Below are 18,643 nucleotides of genomic sequence, written 5' to 3'. Positions count from 1 at the left end.
GGCATAGTTAAGACCACTTGGTGCAACTGGCCCCTGGAGTCTAGTTCACTGACATATCACTTTCCTACACTTGCTGCTGTGTGTGCGTGTGTGTGTGTGTGTGTGTGTGTGTGTGTGTGTGTGTGTGTGTGTGTGTGTGTGTGTGTGTGTGTGTGTGTGTGTGTGTGTGTGAGCGTGTGTGTGTGTGTGTGCACACACATCTGTATTGTGCATATTGTGTTTAAGGGTTAGACTCTTATCTATGAAATGTTTCTTTGATAGAATCGTATGTTTTGTTCTGAAACTTCTGATCACTGTGTGTGCGTTTGCAGGTTCCAGAGCCAGCAGCTGTCTGACAACTGTCAACCAACTGACAAGCAACATGTGAAACGAGCTGTGGTAAGTGTACGGTTATGCTAATATGTGGGCATTTGGGGGCCTCTAATAGTCTGCTGGGCAACTTGTGTCTCCTCAAACACCACTTACTTCTTGACCACTTGAGCCTCACCTGTCTGTCTACACTTGTACACGGACTCTGAAATTGTCTTTGATTTCATGGCTCCCTAATCTTCAGTCAGTGTTTTGATATAACAAAAACCTTTTCAAATAGTTACCATAACATCACCATTTACTGTGTTTTAAAACACATTTTGTGATTTGCAGTAGGTAGAATGGAAGATCCATCTATAAACAGAAGATGCGTTGCAATGATCCAGGAGCGTTCAATATATAAGATGATTCCACAAGAGCACTGTGACATGGTCCGCTAGGTTATCATCCTGTTTCTTGTGGATGGAGTCCGTTTTGGGAGAATACTATTAGAGGAAATCACACTATAATATAACCATAACTGCATGCGTTATAGCTTTGTGGCATATTTTAGAAATACACAGCGGATGTCACTGTCCCTTGTGCCATATGGGTGAGCTTCTATGTATGAATCTAGCTTGGATGTTGAAGGAAGGAAAGGGTAGATGAGAATGAGTGTTGGGTGGGTGGCGAAGATGAAGTTGACACCTATCATAGATGTTTTGTTGAATTAGACCCTCAACACCACCGGTCAACTCAATGGTAAGTTCTAGGCTCCCAGAACCACGCATCTCCACTGAACTCTGTAAGAACATAGCAATAAACTAAATTATGTCTGGGTGGATTTTTGCCTAAGCTAATGCCAGGATTATGTTGTATTTTGTTTTGGGAAGTCATCTGTTTCCACATAGGCTACTGAGGGTTCACACGGGTCCTTGAAATCTTTGAAAGTTTGTGAATTTAAAGAAAAAATCACAGCATTAAACAGATTGATGAGAAAAACGATAAAGTGTGTAATCAATGTGATTACTCTGATTCTTCAGTAATTGCATATAATAATCCACCAGCAGGGGGATTTTGGACTAACGATCTTTGCCGTTGTGCCTGTTTGACCCCAGCTTCAGGTCGGGTGCCTGGCAGAGCAGAAGGCCAAGAAGAAGGTGGCTTTGAAACGTCACAAGGAGCCGGAGCAGAGGCAGAAACTGGAGGCTAGAAAGAAGAAACAAGCAGTGAGACCATTGCTCATTTTTGTCTCATAACTAAACTTGGTCTGTCATAGCTCAACTTGGTCTGTTGGATTCATATTTGGTTTTCCACCAGATACATAGGAGTAGCTAAGCCCAGCCGCTGCAAATCGATCTATAAAGTGATAACCTGTTTTGACAGACATTTTATTGTTTACCTCACACTCCACTATGGAGTACAGGCCAGTAGCTGATAGGGGCTGAATCACATTGTCCTCACAAACTGGGGGGGGACATATTGCCTGTGTTTTTGTGCATGAGTCGGTAATGGTTACCAACATAAATTGAACTTTATTGGGCATGGAGAAGGTGCCCAATAAACAACAACACTTGTTTTAAAAAGCACTTTTTTTCTGTCTTCTTTTTTTTCAGGATATCATTTCTTCAGAAGATAATGTGGTGAGGGAGAAGGCAGCAGTCGGTTCTAAAACCAGAACAACTAGCAAACGGACAACGGCCAAGTAAGACACATTTTCTTATTTTATTTGTTGCTTTTTTACCAATAGTGGGAGTTCTGGATACTGATCTTTATAACATTGGACCCAAAAGAGGCAGATCATCTCTGTGTGTTTTATTTATTTTGTAATGGTGGTGGAGATTGGGATCTTTCCTTACAAGACACTGACATTCCTAATTTTGGTTGTGGCTTAACTATAAGCTGTATTGATCAAATTCTACAAGACTGATCTCATGTTATTTATATGCCCAAAACACATTTTGATCTTCAGCGCATGAATATATTGTATTATGACAAATCCAAACTTCAGTGCTCATCTCAGCCCTTTACATGGTACAAAACCACTTTTAAGAACCAGATTGAAGATCTGCCTGTGTCAGAGACACACGGTCGGTCCCCACCTCACAAGAGCATTATTTTTTGGATAACCTTTGGTCCCATGGTGAGAGTGAATAAACTCATGCATTTGTCTTCCTCCAGGCCTAAAGCTGCATTGGGGCTTCGGTGGAGGTAGAGCTGATATCCCCTCTGCCCAGCCCAGTGGTGCCCGTCCCCCCGGCTCAGAAGAAGATAGACGGCAAGGCTCGAGCCCCAAAGCCTGTCACCCAGCGGAAGCGGTGGAACCTATGAGGGAACTATGGCTCTTTCCCACCACATTTTACAGCCCTGCACAGCCCGTCACCACTCGCCTCTACTTGTTTCAACTCGATGGACGTTCTGTTTCGACCGCCGTTCATCTGCCCCCGCCCGTCATAGCGATATCTGCATATCTGTCCTTCGCTTATAGCCGAAGTAGGCTATAACATAACGTTACAATTAAATCCATCCACAGAACTTTTAAACTGTTTATGAAATACTGGTGCCTCTAAATGACCTACAGTGTACATGGGCGAATGTGACAATCGACCAGGAGAATGGATATCACTCACAGGCATGCGCTGCGCTGTGCGGGGACGGGAGAGGCGCAACAGAGTGAAGCCTCTACCCCGCGGCCTCTAGGCAAGACCGCGGCTTCACCAAACACCCGCTGCGGCCTAGCGGAGCGCTGCAGCCTCCACTCAGCTACAGAGCTCCCTGAGCGAGCAGCGGACTTTTTTCTCAGACAATTGAACACCCGCCACGATTTTATTTCACCGGAGGCGAAGGCAGCAACACAAAGACTGATGGAAATATACATAATTAGAAGAGAAGGTAAGCCCACTAAACTGGTATGCAGCCGCCAGCATTACATATGACAGTCAGTAGACAGAGTAAACACGATTCTGCCTGACCAATCAGTCATCTACAATGTTTTCACGTCACCGTATGAACCCGGGTTCGCAGAATAGAACCCCGACGAGGCAGGGACGAAAAGTAGCACGACTCAGCCCCAAATCAAACCGGGCTGGGCCGGTTTTTACCGATGGGATGAGACCATTTATCGAGTCGAGCGGAGCGGTACCGCGCTACTACCTGCGGTGGAATTGGGCCTGAGGGAAGAAAAGCGTCTGCCAAATGACGTAATGAACTGTTTTCATTCAACTAAACTACTCCCACAGCTGCTAGCTCGGTGCAATTTCATGTAGCAATTAGCTAGCAGCTGGTGGGTGTAGTTCAGTCTAAATAAAATAGTTCCTACATGAAACTGAGGATTATCTTGAATAACCAGGTCATGATTAAGCTGTTGAGTTTTTCAAATGTATGTTTTTACTACATATTTATATACTACAATTTATATTTTTTTTACCTGGGGGGGGGGGGGTTGTTTTATCTGTTTGATATGAGGGTTTATTTGTTATGTTTGTCTTTTTAAATAAAAAGTAATGTTTTAATGTAATGTTGGTAGCGTCTGTAACTTTGTGCTGCATTTCTTCTTGGCCAGGTCCCCCAAATAGGACGTTGTTCTAGTTATATAGGCTACCAGGGTTCCTACACATTCTCCATTTCAAAATCCCATACTTTTACAGACTCCTCTGTCATGTTCACAAGAACGCTTAAAATTCTCAGGGTTCCTACACATTTTCCATTTCAAAATCACAGACTTTTGCCGACTCAAATTTCCAGAATTCTCTGTCAGACCATATTTGACATCTGAGTACACAAGGGCATCACTTTGTGTTGAAAAGTGGTGGGGACATGTCCCCATTGTAAATGACACCTATGGCTACACCACAATTTGGAGGTTTTGGGGTTGAGCCTCAGTTGTGGGCTTTGAAGAACTTCTCTAGTGAAGACTGAAAAGCTGTGACAGAAGTGACGTGACATTGTGAGATTCACACAGAGATAGCAGGTCAAGTGAAGACGAGAGAGATGAGGAAACCACAGAATGCTGAAGGATTTGAACCAGTGAACACCTACACACCAAGCAACTGTTTATCTCACTGAGCTAGAGGCCGAGACTAACCAGTCTCCTTCATCAGCTTATTTCTATCAGTGTTCAAACTACTGATGATAAAGAAGCATCACTGCTGGCATCTTACAGCCAGCAGCTTACTGTATCATGTAAACATTTCTGAAGCCAGAGCCTGATGCAGGGACTGAACCAACAACCTTCTGCACCACATCCATATGTTCATCTGGGTGAGCTACAGCCCACCTTGACAATAATATCATGGAAGAATAATCATATCTATATTTTTAGGCTGAACAGTGACACCTACTGTATATATACCTATATGAATACCTACTGTATATATATACATATATGAATACCTACTGTATATATATACCTATATGAATACCTACTGTATATATATACCTATATGAATACCTACTGTATATATATACCTATATGAATACCTACTTTATATATATACCTATATGAATACCTACTGTATATATATACCTATATGAATACCTACTGTATATATATACCTATATGAATACCTACTTTATATATATACCTATATGAATACCTACTTTATATATATACCTATATGAATACCTACTGTATACTGTATGTCTATTTTCTACAAGTGGGCTAAATGTTCAGTTCTAAGTCAAAGCCACATATTTGGCAGAGATATGGAAAATTTGCTTTTCCATCATCAATTTAGACATCAGAATTGTGTCAATGATATTAAAATATCTTCATATCATCACAATATGATTCCACTTAAAGGTGATAAACAATATAATATTGAGTTATTGCCCAGCCCTAGGTTTAGGTAAGGTAAGTAAAAGAACGGTTCGGTTTAGGCAACAAAGCAACTTGGTTGGGGTTAGGTTATGGTTTGGGTCGGGATTCGAACCAGGTCTTGAACGGATCCACCACTCCCCTTCTCCCTAGTGCAACTTTGACCTACTTAAACCTCTGACTGTTATGTCAAGACCACGGGGGGTCACCACGAGGTGACCTCCAGACGGTCCTTGTGCATATTACCTTTTGCGTTGGCAATAATGATGCAGAGGGGGTGTGACAAATCTTTGTATTTTGACTGCCCGGGAGTGAGACCAGGTTGGGAATACAGCTAGATGTTTATTATCTAACTAATTTAAATGGTTTGAAAATCCATCTGTTAACATGTACTGTATGTTACATTCTGATGCCATGATAAAGCACTTGCTTGTATTAATTTATTTAGTCTAAATTCAGAATTGTATTATATATAGTCAGATAGTCACAATAGTCTATAGTCCGTAAACACATATTTTTCCATACTCTTTTCCTTTTTCAATACCTTTCCAGACCTGGAAAATACTAAAATCAAAGTCCATACTTTTTCATACTTGCGTAGGAACCCTGACCGTAAAATAAATGAAAGTGACATGCATGAACATTGTATAAACCATTTTAAAAAGAGAGAAAAAAGCTCATACAAATACCACATGCACAGTAACTACTTCATCTGCATACACCTACTTGATATCATCAAACATGCTCTTTGTCAAAAGAAGCGACTTTCAGCACAATGACCACAAGAGGGAGCCATAGCTCTATAGATATTTACACTGGGTGTAGGTGGAGTGCTGGAGTCAGCTAAATGGGCCACTTTTTGGTAAATGATTTATAAGACCATGAAATAAGATATGCGTGAGATCTAATTATATTTTTTATAAATTGACACGTGTCTCTTAAATAATAATTTGTTCACATTTTTTGAAAAAAGTACAATTGCTTTTGGAATTATGGGAGTTAAGTGTCAGCAGGTTCCCTCTTGAGCTATGACACAATGTTCAGGTTAAAAGGGCCAGCTGGTCAGTTAAGCCAGAGTCAAAGTCTGTCTTAGTGAAACTAGCCCACACTTCAACTGTTTCTTCACTCATTTTACAATCAGCATGTATTTAACATTGCTCATTGCATATATTTCTGTCCACAACACATTGAACAAAGGCAATATTTTTTACTTTTATTTGTATAGTAGCTACTGTCCTACTTCTTACATTGTACTTTTTTTCCTTTACATTTTCTTATATTTTTACATTAAGTCTTTGTTGACACCTGCACAAAGAGAAATTACTTGTACATTGTACTTGGTGAGTAAAACTTTCTGATTCTGATATACAATATTACACACATACATATGCACTGCTTATACAAATTTACAGTGATTTATGAACATTTATGTTGTCTTAGTGTCATAAAAAGATTTTGCAGCATACAAAATATCACATCACATGAAGTCACCTATGGTGAATCCAGGAATCATTTTTGCAATAGTGCAGTGCATACACTATTATGTGAAAATTATATGAGTATAATGTAAACGAGTATGCCTACTCTACTGTACATATGGAAACACAGTAACAGTTTACTTCCCAAACATAGCTTGCAGCCTGGAAGCACTGCTTATACAACAATCTGATTTATGATAAGTAGCCTATGTGTTATCATCTTGTCATAAAAACCTTTTAGCTACATAAAAATGTACAAAATATCAGGGACACTTAATTTGTTCACAAAGTAACTGAAGAGGTGAATACAGGAATGATTTCTGATGAACGTTGATTACTATTGATTGTCGATTATTATTTTACATGCTGGCCTTTGTACTTTTAGTTGACTGTGATAACTTCTGTGTGAACTGGGCTTCAGGCTCTCTCAGCTGACAGGAGTGATCTCTAGAGGAGCAGAACTCTCTGCATCGGGTCGGAATAGCGGGTAAACCTTACCATGGCTGTAAAATTGAAAGAAATTTTTCAGGGATGGTTGACTCGCGCTGAAGGTACAGCCAGTGAAAGAGTAGATCAGAGCCCTGGTCTTCACATCATAAAATGAGACCTCCCTTCCGTCGTAATCCACAAACACCCCGACCTTCTGCAGCTGCTGCGTCAGGTGCAGAACAACAGGCGGGTTAGCGTTAGCCTGGTAATGGCCCCAATACAATCCCACAGTCCAGCATCCCCTCTCAGGGCTGAGGGAAACATTGACACCTTTCCTCTCCATGTGTTCTCTCGCCACTCCAACTTCCCACCCTGCCTGCCCTTCAACCTTCACCTCATAGTAGAACCTGCCGGAGGAGAACCCCTGCTTCCCCAGGACATAATGGAAAACGTCGAACCTCTTTGGGTTGTCGGGGAGATTCCTCTTTGAGCGCCCATCCCTCACTTGTTTCTCATCTTGTGAGAGGACGAGGCAGGAGTGCGCAGTGTCGGGGTCCAGAGTCACGTCCACCGCATGCTGCCGTTGAATCTTGCTCAGCTCGTCTTCAAACAGGTTCTCCGGTTCACTGCTCGGGGTTTTCATCTGCTCCTCAGCTCTCTCGCACTTTTTATCGGCCTGATTGACTTCTCTGATAATCTCCTCCATCTCTTTGCCGAGTGCCTCTTCCAGATTAGCTACGGCTCTCCTCACTGTCTCCTCCACACGCAGGAGACTATGGTCCATGATCTCGGAGCAGTCTTTGGTGTATGAAGGGGAGGGGAGGAGTGGGAGGCTCTGCAGGAGTCGGAGGTGGTCCTCTGTGTTTGAGAGCTCCTCCAGCTCGGTGCTCCTCCACTGGAGCTCAGCGATCTCCAGCTGCAGCTGTTGGATGAAGCCTTTGGCCTGCTGCTCTGCTGCTGTCTGCTTCTCCGCCAACAGCTCAAACAGCTTCACCTTGTTGGTCTCAATGGAGGCCACCAGAGCAGAGAAGGCCTGCATGCTGTCTGCTAACGCCTTCACTGTGTCCTTTTTACCTCGTGTTATCGAATGTTCCATCTCTTGAATCTTGAACCATTTCACTTCTAAGTTCCGCTTTATTTGCCTTCTCATCTTCTTCAGCTGAGCTTGCCTCTCCCCAAACTCCTGCTCTAAAGAAACAGTCTCATGCGTCATGTGCTCGTCTTTCAAGCACATGGCGCAAACACACTTCTGGTCTTTCCTGCAGAAAAACTCCATCGCCTTGTCGTGCTTCTTGCACACCCTCTCCTCCAGATTTTCCACAGGGTTGATCAGCTTGTGCCTCTTTAAGGCCGGGACTCTCTGATGAGGCTCCAGGTGAGTTTGGCAGTAAGAGGCCAGACACACCAGGCAGGACTTCAGTGCCTTGAGCTTCGTCCCAGGGCAGATGTCGCAAGGCACCTCCCCTGGTTTGGCAGGGCAGTCATCACCACTCACGACTCTCAACGTCTTGAAATGCTCCACCACCTCTCTGAACGCTGTGTTGACCTTGAGCTCAGGTGTTGTGTGGAAGGTCTCCTTGCACAGTGGACACTGGCTGAACTCACGGCTGGCCCAGTAGCCCATGATGCAGGTCTGGCAGTAGTTGTGTCCGCATGGGGTAGAGACAGGTTTAGTGAAGACGTCCAGACAGATTGAACATAGAAACTGGTCTTCAGACAGGAAAATGTTGGATGACGCCATGTCTAGAGGAGAGGAGAGGAGAGGAGAGGAGAAGAGAGGAGAGGAGAGGGGAGGGGAGGGGAGGGGAGGGGAGGGGAGGGGAGGGGAGAGGAGAGGAGAGGAGAGGGAGAGGAGAGGAGAGGAGAGGAGAGAGGAGGGGAGGGGAGAGGAGAGGAGAGGAGAGGAGAGGAGAGGAGAGGAGAGGAGAGGAGAGGGGAGAGGAGAGGAGAGGAGAGGAGAGGAGAGGAGAGGAGAGGAGAGGAGAGGAGAGGAGAGGAGAGGAGAGGAGAGGAGAGGAGAGGAGAGGAGAGGAGATTTTAGATTTAGAATGTTAATTTTCTATAAAACACAATGCATTTTAATGTAATTCCACAACGTTTATTTTTGGCCCTCGGCCCTCCACCCAGATTGAGTTTTGGCCCTTCATGGGAAAGAATTTGGGCACCCCTGCTATAGATGTAAGAATAGACCGGATATCACTAACAGGCCCAGACAACATCATACAAGGAGAAATCGCATGATTTAGTGTATAGTCTTGATAGTAGGCATTGGTTTTCTGGATGACGACATGATCTGGACAGGTATCTAGGCCTACTACATTGTGCCATATAATCCAGGTGACCAGTTCAGAAGTCAAACAGAGACACACGTCCACTGAGCCACACATTGTGACACATATGACATTTTACAGCATGCAACAGACTACAAACATGAACACAGCGGAGCCAAACCTCACCTGTTCAGACGGGACTGCTGTCTCTCTGGAGGAAAGAAACCCAGTGCAGCGACCAGAGAGGGGAAACGGAGGAAATTATTCCTGGTAAGTTTCGTTTTCTTGACAGCCTCTCCTTTCCCAGAATCTCTCTCATCTCGCTCATCAACTACTGCATAACTTGGCACAGTGAGATGAAGCAGGCAGGTTGAACCTGAACACTGAGACCAATCAAAACACAGAGGAGTGGCCATTGGGTTACAGGGTTACACTATTATTTAGGTCAGTGGTTACACTGTACAGGAACCTTTGATGTTTAACATTGATAACACCTGAACAAGTGCTTTGCATTCATGAAAACTTGGCAAACTTGAGAAGTTGACACACCCAACCAAACAATTTGAACCTTGAACGAAATAATTTCCGCCCTGACAGCACAAAGGTTATTATAGTTAACTAAAACGTTTCACAAGCAGGATGTAGCGCGTCGGAGGATCACGCTATTCCCCCTAGTTCCCCTCCCCCCCCGAACAGGCGCCCCGACCGACCAGAGGAGGCGCTAGTACAGCGACCAGGAGGACACATGCCTTAATCCAGTTCCCCAACCGCAGACATGGCCACTTGTGCTGTGCCTTTATATGGACACCCCGACCAGGCCATACACAACGTGTGGGCTCGAACCTGCGACCCTTGTGTTGGTAGGCAGGGAATGTACCCGGGTGCCTCAAGGCTCAATTCTGGGACCTCTCTTATTGTTTATTATTTGTCTTATTTGTCTATGCCATTTTCTTTTTGTCCATTTTATGCAAAGCTATACAAATAAACTTGCCTTGCATTGCTGCACTACCGGACGCTACCACCAAACATTTTTAACCAATAAATCTAAACAGAAATGAGCAGACCCACTCTGGAAACTAACTGGAAGTAAAATTAATTGGGGAAAACACACACACACACACACACACACACACACACACACACACACACACACACACACACACACACACACACACACACACACACACACACACACATAAAACACAATAACAAAAAACTATACAAAACTTAACTCATGGACAGCACCTGATCACAGCTAAATCTCCCTTTCAAATCTCGCTTTCTGCACTTCCCTTCCACGCTTCAACTTTAAAGCTTCAGGAGATGCTGGACAACTAAACAAAGTCCCACACCAACTGAAGGCTTTCATTCATTCTGTGATTCTGTCTGCAGCTGATAAGCTATCAATAGCATTGAAGAGTTGAAAGGAAAAGTCCAACCAAAAACCATTCAACTAGGCTATGCTAAAACAGCTGCTGGTGATGTCTTGCATTCTAGCGAATGCGAGAGAATACGACAGTCTTTCATTTGGGATTTGTCCTTCATTTTCTATCAAGAAGTTGGGGATCATAATAGCCTCTATGGCTTTTTAGCAGATAGAGCTGCACTATGATTTTATGCATTTCTTCAATTGATGTCACATGCTGTCTGTTTTTATTCAGTCCTGATATGAATCTGGTCTTCTTGTTTGATTGCTTTCCAAATAAATACATAACAGAGCAGCTTCCCAGAGTGGGAAGTCTAAAACATTGAGACTGACTGATTGCATTCTCTTCCCCTATGCTTATCTAGAGCGATGCCTAGCGGACCGACAGAAAACTGCAGGGGTTAGCCTGCCCTACACACACAGTATGAACCTGTCCGGTCCTGGCTTCGTAAACAGACTGGGTAATAATAACATAGGCTATCAGTAAACAGTGTTGGGCAAGTTACTTTCAAAATGTAATATACTACATATTATTAGTTACTTTCGTTTGAAAGTAATAAGTTACTTTACAATATTACTTTCTGTGTAAAGTAACTCGTTACTTATTACACTACTTTTGCATTACTTTTACCAAAACAAAAGCAGCAGCAGAATGACATCGCCGCCCCGTAAACAATCCAAAATTCTAAATGTTATTATTTTCCTTTGTTATTGCCATCTATAATGGTTATTTGTATAAAAACACACAGTTTGGTTAGGAAATGATTGTATCTTTTTATGTGCTTTGATTTAATCAAATGTAACTCAATTTGTAACTTGAGTTACTTGACAAAGTAACTGGTATAATATTACTTAAATCCTATAAGTAATAAGTTATATTACTGAGTTACTGCTAAAAGTAATATATTACATATAATATGTTACTTTTGTAATGAGTTACCCCCAACACTGTCAGTAAAGCAGAAGCACAACAACAACAACAACAACAACAACAACAACAACAACAACAACAACAACAACAACAACAACAACAACAACAACAACAACAACAACATTGTTGTTTTTATATAGCCTAAAACATAATGAGGGATTAGAAGTTCAACCGAACCAACACAGTTGTATTTTTATTTTTTCTGTTCTTTCAGTTGACTTCACTCTGTTCATTTGTTTTATCCAGTTAGGCTATATTTCAAAAGTGACAGAGAGCCTCCCTGCTGACGGTTGAATGAATAGAATAGCCTCCAGATCTGCGCGTGCGTGCGTGTGTGTGTGAGAGAGAGAGAGAGAGAGAGAGAGAGAGAGAGAGAGAACAGGAGAGAGAGTGGTACCGGTAGAGAGAGATAGAGAAACAGCGGAAAGAGAGAGGCTGGTAGAGAGACGTTGAACGACAGCGGGAGAGTCTGCCTGTGAGTCTGAGCACAGTAGCAGCTAGCAGCGTCATCAGAGGAGAGGCTCATCACGTCCACCCGAGGCTTGTTTTCAGGTAAAAACGCTTTTTATTACCGTTTTGTTATCACAGCTCCTGTTAACCGATGCATTTATTAATAACGTTCTTTATTATTTTCCACATTATTTATCTGCCTCGTCTGCTGGTAAGATGGAGATGCTGAGGAGAGAGAGAGAGATAGAGGGGCGCTGTTCACACAAAACACAGAAATAAATAGGCCTATTTTTCCTCGGTCAGTTTTGATGACAACCGTCCATAACGCATTTCGATTAGTCTTGGTGGCTATTTAGGGCGAATCACGTCTTTAATACATGAGCCTGTGTCCTCTATACGTGCGTCTCTCTCATTGTTTGTCAACGGGGCGTTTTTCCCCCTGCTACGCACATTGGCACAGATCGTGAACGGTCGCGTTTCTCTGGAGCAAACCGTGCTAAAAACAGCGCTGTTTCGCCGAGACAGAGCTGCACGGCGGCTGAAGCAGCCAGCCAGACAGACAGACAGACAGACAGACAGTGGCTCTGCCTGTGTGTGTGTGTGTCGGCCTGTTTGTTTGTGTAAAATGGAGGCTGGATGGAGAGTGGAGGTACCGAGAGGAGGATGCTGCCTCCCTCTGACAGGCCTGACTGCCTCCCAGCCTGCTCACAACAACAATATAGGCCAGTGATTCTCAACAATTTTCATATCGACAAGGACCATACAGTCAATTCAAGGACCCCTAAGTCCACATCACATCACAGCCAGTCAGCCACACACATTTTGAGGAGATTTGGTCTCAAACCCGAATCTGAGAATATTTTGTATGATTTTGTCCAGATTTCCATGCCTGTCATATTGTAGGTATATATAGAGATAACAGTGAAGCTATGATCAAAATAATCGTTGTTATATATAGGCTACAATCTCTAACCGTGTTAACGGAATGGCCCAATAAATTTGCTGGGGACCCCCTGTGACTCCCTCAAGGACCACCTGGTGGTCCCCAGACCCCATCTTGAGAACCACTGTGAAAGGCTATACCACTCAAATGATCACCATGATGACAAATCACATCTGTGACAGGCTTTTGCTATTTGTACAATAACCTTCTAGAAGGTAATATAGGATTACTGTATTGGTTTAATCCTATAAGATAGTCTGACTCCAGTAACACTGTACACAAACAATCTACATTTGGGCAAAAGAAAATGGTTAATATTTGTCATTCAGTTTCCTGTCATTCAATATCTACTGAGGTATATTGTAATATATAAGTAGACATTCCAGTTTGTAAATGTTGTCATGTTGTCATGTCAACAAAATACTACTATACTTTAATAAAAACATTATTAATTTCTGTTATTTTTGATGCAGTCAGTAATTTTAAAGGATATAGTTATCAAAAGCAATAATTTTCCTGGTTTAAGCCTGCAGCCTGAACTCTGAGAAAGGGGAAAACATCTTCATTCTCTGAAATGCCAGTAATGTTGACAAACAATAGAATAGAAAAGAATAGAATGGGTTGTGAAATAGCAGTAGCAGCCAGGAGAATTTGGCTTAAACGGGCAGCTCACCCTAAAATCCAAAATACATATTTTTCCTCTCACCTGTAGTGCTATTTATCCATCTACGTCGTTTTGTGTTAGTTGCCTGACTTTTGGAGATATCAGCCACAGAGTTTCTGCCTGGCCCAAAATGGCAAAAATATACATTTGAAAAACTCAACAGCAATGTCTCTTTCCAGAAATAATGGCTCGGTAACGGTTACACAGATGTAGTTATGATCAGCTTCATGTAGGAACTAGCTAGCAGCTAGCGGGTGTAGTTCGGTCTAAAGAAAATAGTTCCAACATGAAACTGCTCATAAGGTCTGTGGATTATCTTGAATAACCAGGTCATGATTTTTCAAATGTATGTTTTTGTTGCTTTGAGTGCCACAGTTCCGAGCACTATAAGCCGAGCGCCATCCAGTTCCATTGTATTGGAGAGAAGGCAGACATCTCTAGGGCCGATATCTGCAAAACTCAGGCAACTACCACAAACTACCACAATCTTGAATACAATGGAACTGGATGGCACTCAGCTTATAGTGCTCGAAGCACCAAAAAAATACATTTGAAAAACTCAACAGTATTGTCTCTTTCCAGAAATCATCACTCAAGATAATGCACAGACTTTGTTGTGAGCAGTTTCATGTAGGAACTATTTTTCTTTTGCAGTCCCATGGAGGAACTAGCTAGCAGCTAGCGGGTGTAGTTCGGTCTAAAGAAAATAGTTCCTCCATGAAACTGCTCATAACGAGGTCTGTGGATTAATCTTGAGTAACGGGGTCATGATTTCTGGAAAGAGACGTTGCTGTTGAGTTTTTCAAATGTATTTCTTTGGCACTTTGAGCACCACAAGCCGAGTGCCATCCAGTTCCATTGTATTGGAGAGAAGGCAGACATCTCTGTGGCCGATATCTCCAAAACTGAGGCAACTAACACTAGTATTTTGTTTTTTTAGCGTGAGCTGTTCCTTTAACAGCTAACCGTGGCTGTGTGCTGAAATGCGTCCGTTGTTTGTGCTCAATAGCTGACCCATTTAATTGTTAATTTCGTAACTGGTAGCGTGTTCTGTCACTTCTGCTCCTGTGTGCGCTTCCAGAAAAGGTCTGTGTTGCTTCCGCGGCTCGTGACTTTGTTCCGGAGCGCTCTGCTTCTTATGAAATGGATTTTCTCTCATGAAAATCCGGAGTGTTGGCAGACCGCTGGCGGCCCACTTGCAGTACCTTCATGGCCCACCAGGGGTCCACGGCCCACACTTTGGGAATCAGTGGTTTATGGGGGGCCCGTGGGACCATTGGATCAGCGCTCTTGGTTGTCCACCGTGATGTTGGCGCTGTATGGATGAAGAGAGATGGATGGATGTTGGAGGGAGTGCTGGATGGGTTTCAGCCTCCTGTCCATTTACTAAAGTGGAATATAGATTGAATCCAGTCAGGCTGTCAGCAGCTAGTGATGGACAGGGAGCGTTAGCATTAGCGTTAGCTAATACGATGCAGTCGACCATTGAGCCTGCCTTTCTCTGCTTCTCTCTCTCTCTGTTTCTCTTTCCCTCCCTCTCGGTTTATATCTGTTTCTCTCTCTCTCTCTCTCTATCTCTCTCTCTCTCTCTCTCTCTCTCTCTCTCTCTCTCTCTCCCTCTCTCTCTCCCTCTCTCTCTCTCTCTCTCTCTCTCTCCCTCTCTCTCTCTCTCTCTCTCTCCATCTCTCTCTCCCTCTCTCTCTCTCTCCCTCTCTCTCCCTCCCTCTCTCTCTCTCTCTCTCTCTCTGTGTGTCTAGAGGCTGGACACCAGACTAGACCAGACCCAATCCAAGGTTTCTCTGATTGGCTGATTACAGCAGTGTCACTTTATGCAAGCAACAGGACAAGCTTCCTCATTAACTGTCAGGGTGTGTCTCTGCTACGCACAAACCACAATCAATCAATGAATTGGACCAATTCAATAGACCAAATCACCGTGACGTCACCATGTAAACAAATTTACTTCCGGGTACCACTTGGGGAAGGCGGCAGGTTTAAATGTGCGTGTTGTCAAATAAATGCTGTCAAACCCTCTCGTTGTTTTCGGCCGACTACTTTCAATTTAAATGGTTAAACGGTTGGTAAACATGCTTGTCCGACGTATCTAGCCTTTCTTCTGTGTTTGTTTTATGTAGTGTTAGCTAGCTAATAACGTTTGTTTGTCTGTCAAACTCGCTGTTTTTTTACGTTACAGACAGAGTAACCTCGCGTCACCAGGCTCTTCTCGGCGAGAAAGAGCCTGGTACAGACAGAGCTACTGACGCCACGTCAATTTAATTTAGCTTCAAGTCTACTCTAGTCTGGTCCAACAGGTAAATTAGCTAGTCTGGTCTCCACTAACGTTAGTGAAAGTGTTGTTATGAATGATATTAAACAACAACACAACACGGACGAACCATTTTTGTCTTCTTTGTCTGTTTTTGTCTTCAACACGTCAGTTTGTGCCGTCCACCGCCATTATAATGTGTGGACCTCAGGGGTACCCGGAAGTAAATGTAAACATCCCGCTGATTTGGTCTATTGATTGGAGCGGTCTGAACATCGTCAGTCCGCACCCAGTCTGTTTTCTTCAGACCAGAGAGGCTGCTGGGAAATCCCCAAACCTCATGGCCAAATATTGATTGGCCAGATTGGCCAGAAATATGACAGACACACAGAAGGACAGAGTTCTCCTCATAGTAGACAGTACATCGTTGGTTAGGCTTGAGTTGGATGATGGTGGCAGACTGCCATGAACATCATGAAGATAGGAGTCAGTCATTCTGACTGAAGGTTGCTGACGCGCTGAAGCGGTGGGACTGACTAATGCTGCCTTCATGTTCTGACTGGAAGTCCGTCATTTCTCTCACAGGTCGGCTGCTAAACAGCTCTGCTGTCACGTGTTATTTTCTCTGAAATCAAAACCCGCAACTGCCGCAAGACAAACTAACACGGTTATGCTTTGTTTGGTTATGATGGCTGATGGTCTGAGTGGACAATTACAAACCACTAGTGAAGCTGTATGCATAGTTCATCAGGTGGCACTCACTACTTGCCAGCTATTTGCAAAACACTTTCTGAAAATCGATAATCTGGTTTCATTTGGATCCCCCCCCCCCCCCCCCCCCCCAATAAAACAATAAAAAAAAGTGTTTCAGTTTTTTCTCTTTTCTTTTATCTGAGTTTAGATGTATACATGGTCAAATTTGTATTGATTTATTTTTGTAAAAACCCTTTTTATTTGATCTTGGCAGCATTGCAAATGAGGTTGCCCCTCAATGTTTACCATCATTAAATAACGCTTTGAATGGAATTGAAATGCGATTCAAATCAGATTTGCAGACGTGCGGCTGAGTTTGACCAGCAACCATGTGGGCCGAAGGTCCAACTCTGGAGATGTGTTCCCAAAAATAGAAATGTTGTCTCAGTGGAAGGTTTGTCTCTCACTCGTCCTAACAACAACAACAACAACAACAACAACAACAACAACTGATGCTCACTGTTAGAAATCAACAGCAGACTTCCCCTGACGGAGCTGAAATCACTGCACTGGACCAGTTTACAGCAGAGAACACTAACATGTTGATCTGTCCTGCTTCCCTCCGCAGGCCGCAGCAGCAGCAGCATCCCTCACCATGACTAAAGAGGAGAACCTGGAGGCTCAGGGCAAGGAGAGGCAGGATCGCGAGGAGCAGGAGGAGGGCCGGGTGCAGAAGGACGAGGAGGAGGCGTTGACCGAGGAGGAGGAGGAGCAGGAGCAGGAGGAAGAGGAAGGGTATGAGCTAGAAGAGGAGAGGGAGGGCGAGGAGAGGACGGAGGTGGAGGACGAGGAGGAGGAGCGGGAGGAGGAGGAGGAGCGGGACGAGCAGGAGGCCGAGGAGGAGGCGCAGGGTACGGAGCGCGGCCCGGACCTGGACACGGAGGCCGAGCCAGAGCTGCTGTCCGTGTCTCAGTACCAGAGCCCGGTCCACGAGCAGCGCCGCCGGCCCATGGTGCATCCCTCTGCCCAGGCCCCTCTGCCCAAGGACTACGGTACCTCACATACCTCCTTACATGTCAATATAGACTGTTATACCAACCTCCTTATATGTCAATATAGACTGTTATACCAACCTCCTTATATGTCAATATAGACTGTTATACCAACCTCCTTATATGTCAATATAGACTGTTATACCTACCAACCTCCTTACATGTCAATATAGACTGTTATACCAACCTCCTTACATGTCAATATAGACTGTTATACCAACCTCCTTATATGTCAATATAGACTGTTATACCAACCTCCTTACATGTCAATATAGACTGTTATACCAACCTCCTTACATGTCAATATAGACTGTTATACCAACCTCCTTACATGTCAATATAGACTGTTATACCAACCTCCTTACATGTCAATATAGACTGTTATACCAACCTCCTTACAAGTAAATATAGACTGTTATACCAACCTCCTTACATGTAAGTATAGACTGTTATACCAACCTCCTTACATGTCAATATAGACTGTTATACCAACCTCCTTATATGTCAATATAGACTGTTATACCAACCTCCTTACATGTAAATATAGGCTCTTATACCAACCTCCTTACATGTCAATATAGACTGTTATACCAACCTCCTTACATGTCAATATAGACTGTTATACCAACCTCCTTACATGTCAATATAGACTCTTAAACTAACCCCCTTACATGTCTATATAGACTGTTATACCAACCTCCTTACATGTCAATATAGACTGTTATACCAACCTCCTTACATGTCAATATAGACTGTTATACCAACCTCCTTACATGTCAATATAGGCTCTTATACCAACCTCCTTACATGTCAATATAGACTGTTATACCAACCTCCTTACATGTCAATATAGACTGTTATACCAACCTCCTTACATGTCAATATAGACTCTTAAACTAACCCCCTTACATGTCAATATAGACTGTTATACCAACCT

At 43.4% G+C, this 18,643-nt stretch overlaps 2 protein-coding genes across 3 annotated transcripts in view; one reads left to right on the top strand and one right to left on the bottom strand.

The window, feature by feature from the left end:
• Nucleotides 1-6,326: 6,326 nt before the first annotated feature.
• Nucleotides 6,327-9,601, bottom strand: LOC310777163 (zinc finger protein RFP-like). The gene is made up of 2 exons (XM_083637434.1): nucleotides 9,468-9,601; nucleotides 6,327-8,754 (listed from the first exon to the last, which is right to left on the bottom strand). The coding sequence occupies exon 2, from the start codon at nucleotides 8,750-8,752 to the stop codon at nucleotides 7,010-7,012; it is 1,743 nt and encodes a 580-aa protein (XP_083493560.1). The 5' UTR covers nucleotides 8,753-8,754; nucleotides 9,468-9,601; the 3' UTR covers nucleotides 6,327-7,009.
• Nucleotides 9,602-17,297: 7,696 nt separating this feature from the next.
• clip3 (CAP-GLY domain containing linker protein 3) overlaps nucleotides 17,298-18,643 on the top strand; it is a gene marked incomplete at its 3' end in the record, with an annotated part of 18,927 nt that continues 17,581 nt past the window's right edge. The window contains exon 1 of one of the 2 annotated variants that reach the window (XM_083637896.1): nucleotides 17,298-17,706. In XM_083637896.1, coding sequence (XP_083494022.1) covers nucleotides 17,310-17,706 — 397 coding nt within the window. In that variant the 5' untranslated portion in view covers nucleotides 17,298-17,309. The remainder of the gene's footprint in view (nucleotides 17,707-18,643) is intronic. The other variant, XM_083637897.1, reaches the window with a different exon arrangement.

This window comes from Poromitra crassiceps, assembly GCF_964638095.1.
Source record: "Poromitra crassiceps genome assembly, chromosome: 5".
In the NCBI taxonomy this organism is placed as follows: domain Eukaryota; kingdom Metazoa; phylum Chordata; class Actinopteri; order Beryciformes; family Melamphaidae; genus Poromitra; species Poromitra crassiceps.
Note: the sequence above shows the minus strand (reverse complement) of the source record. Positions and strands in the feature narration are given on the sequence as shown.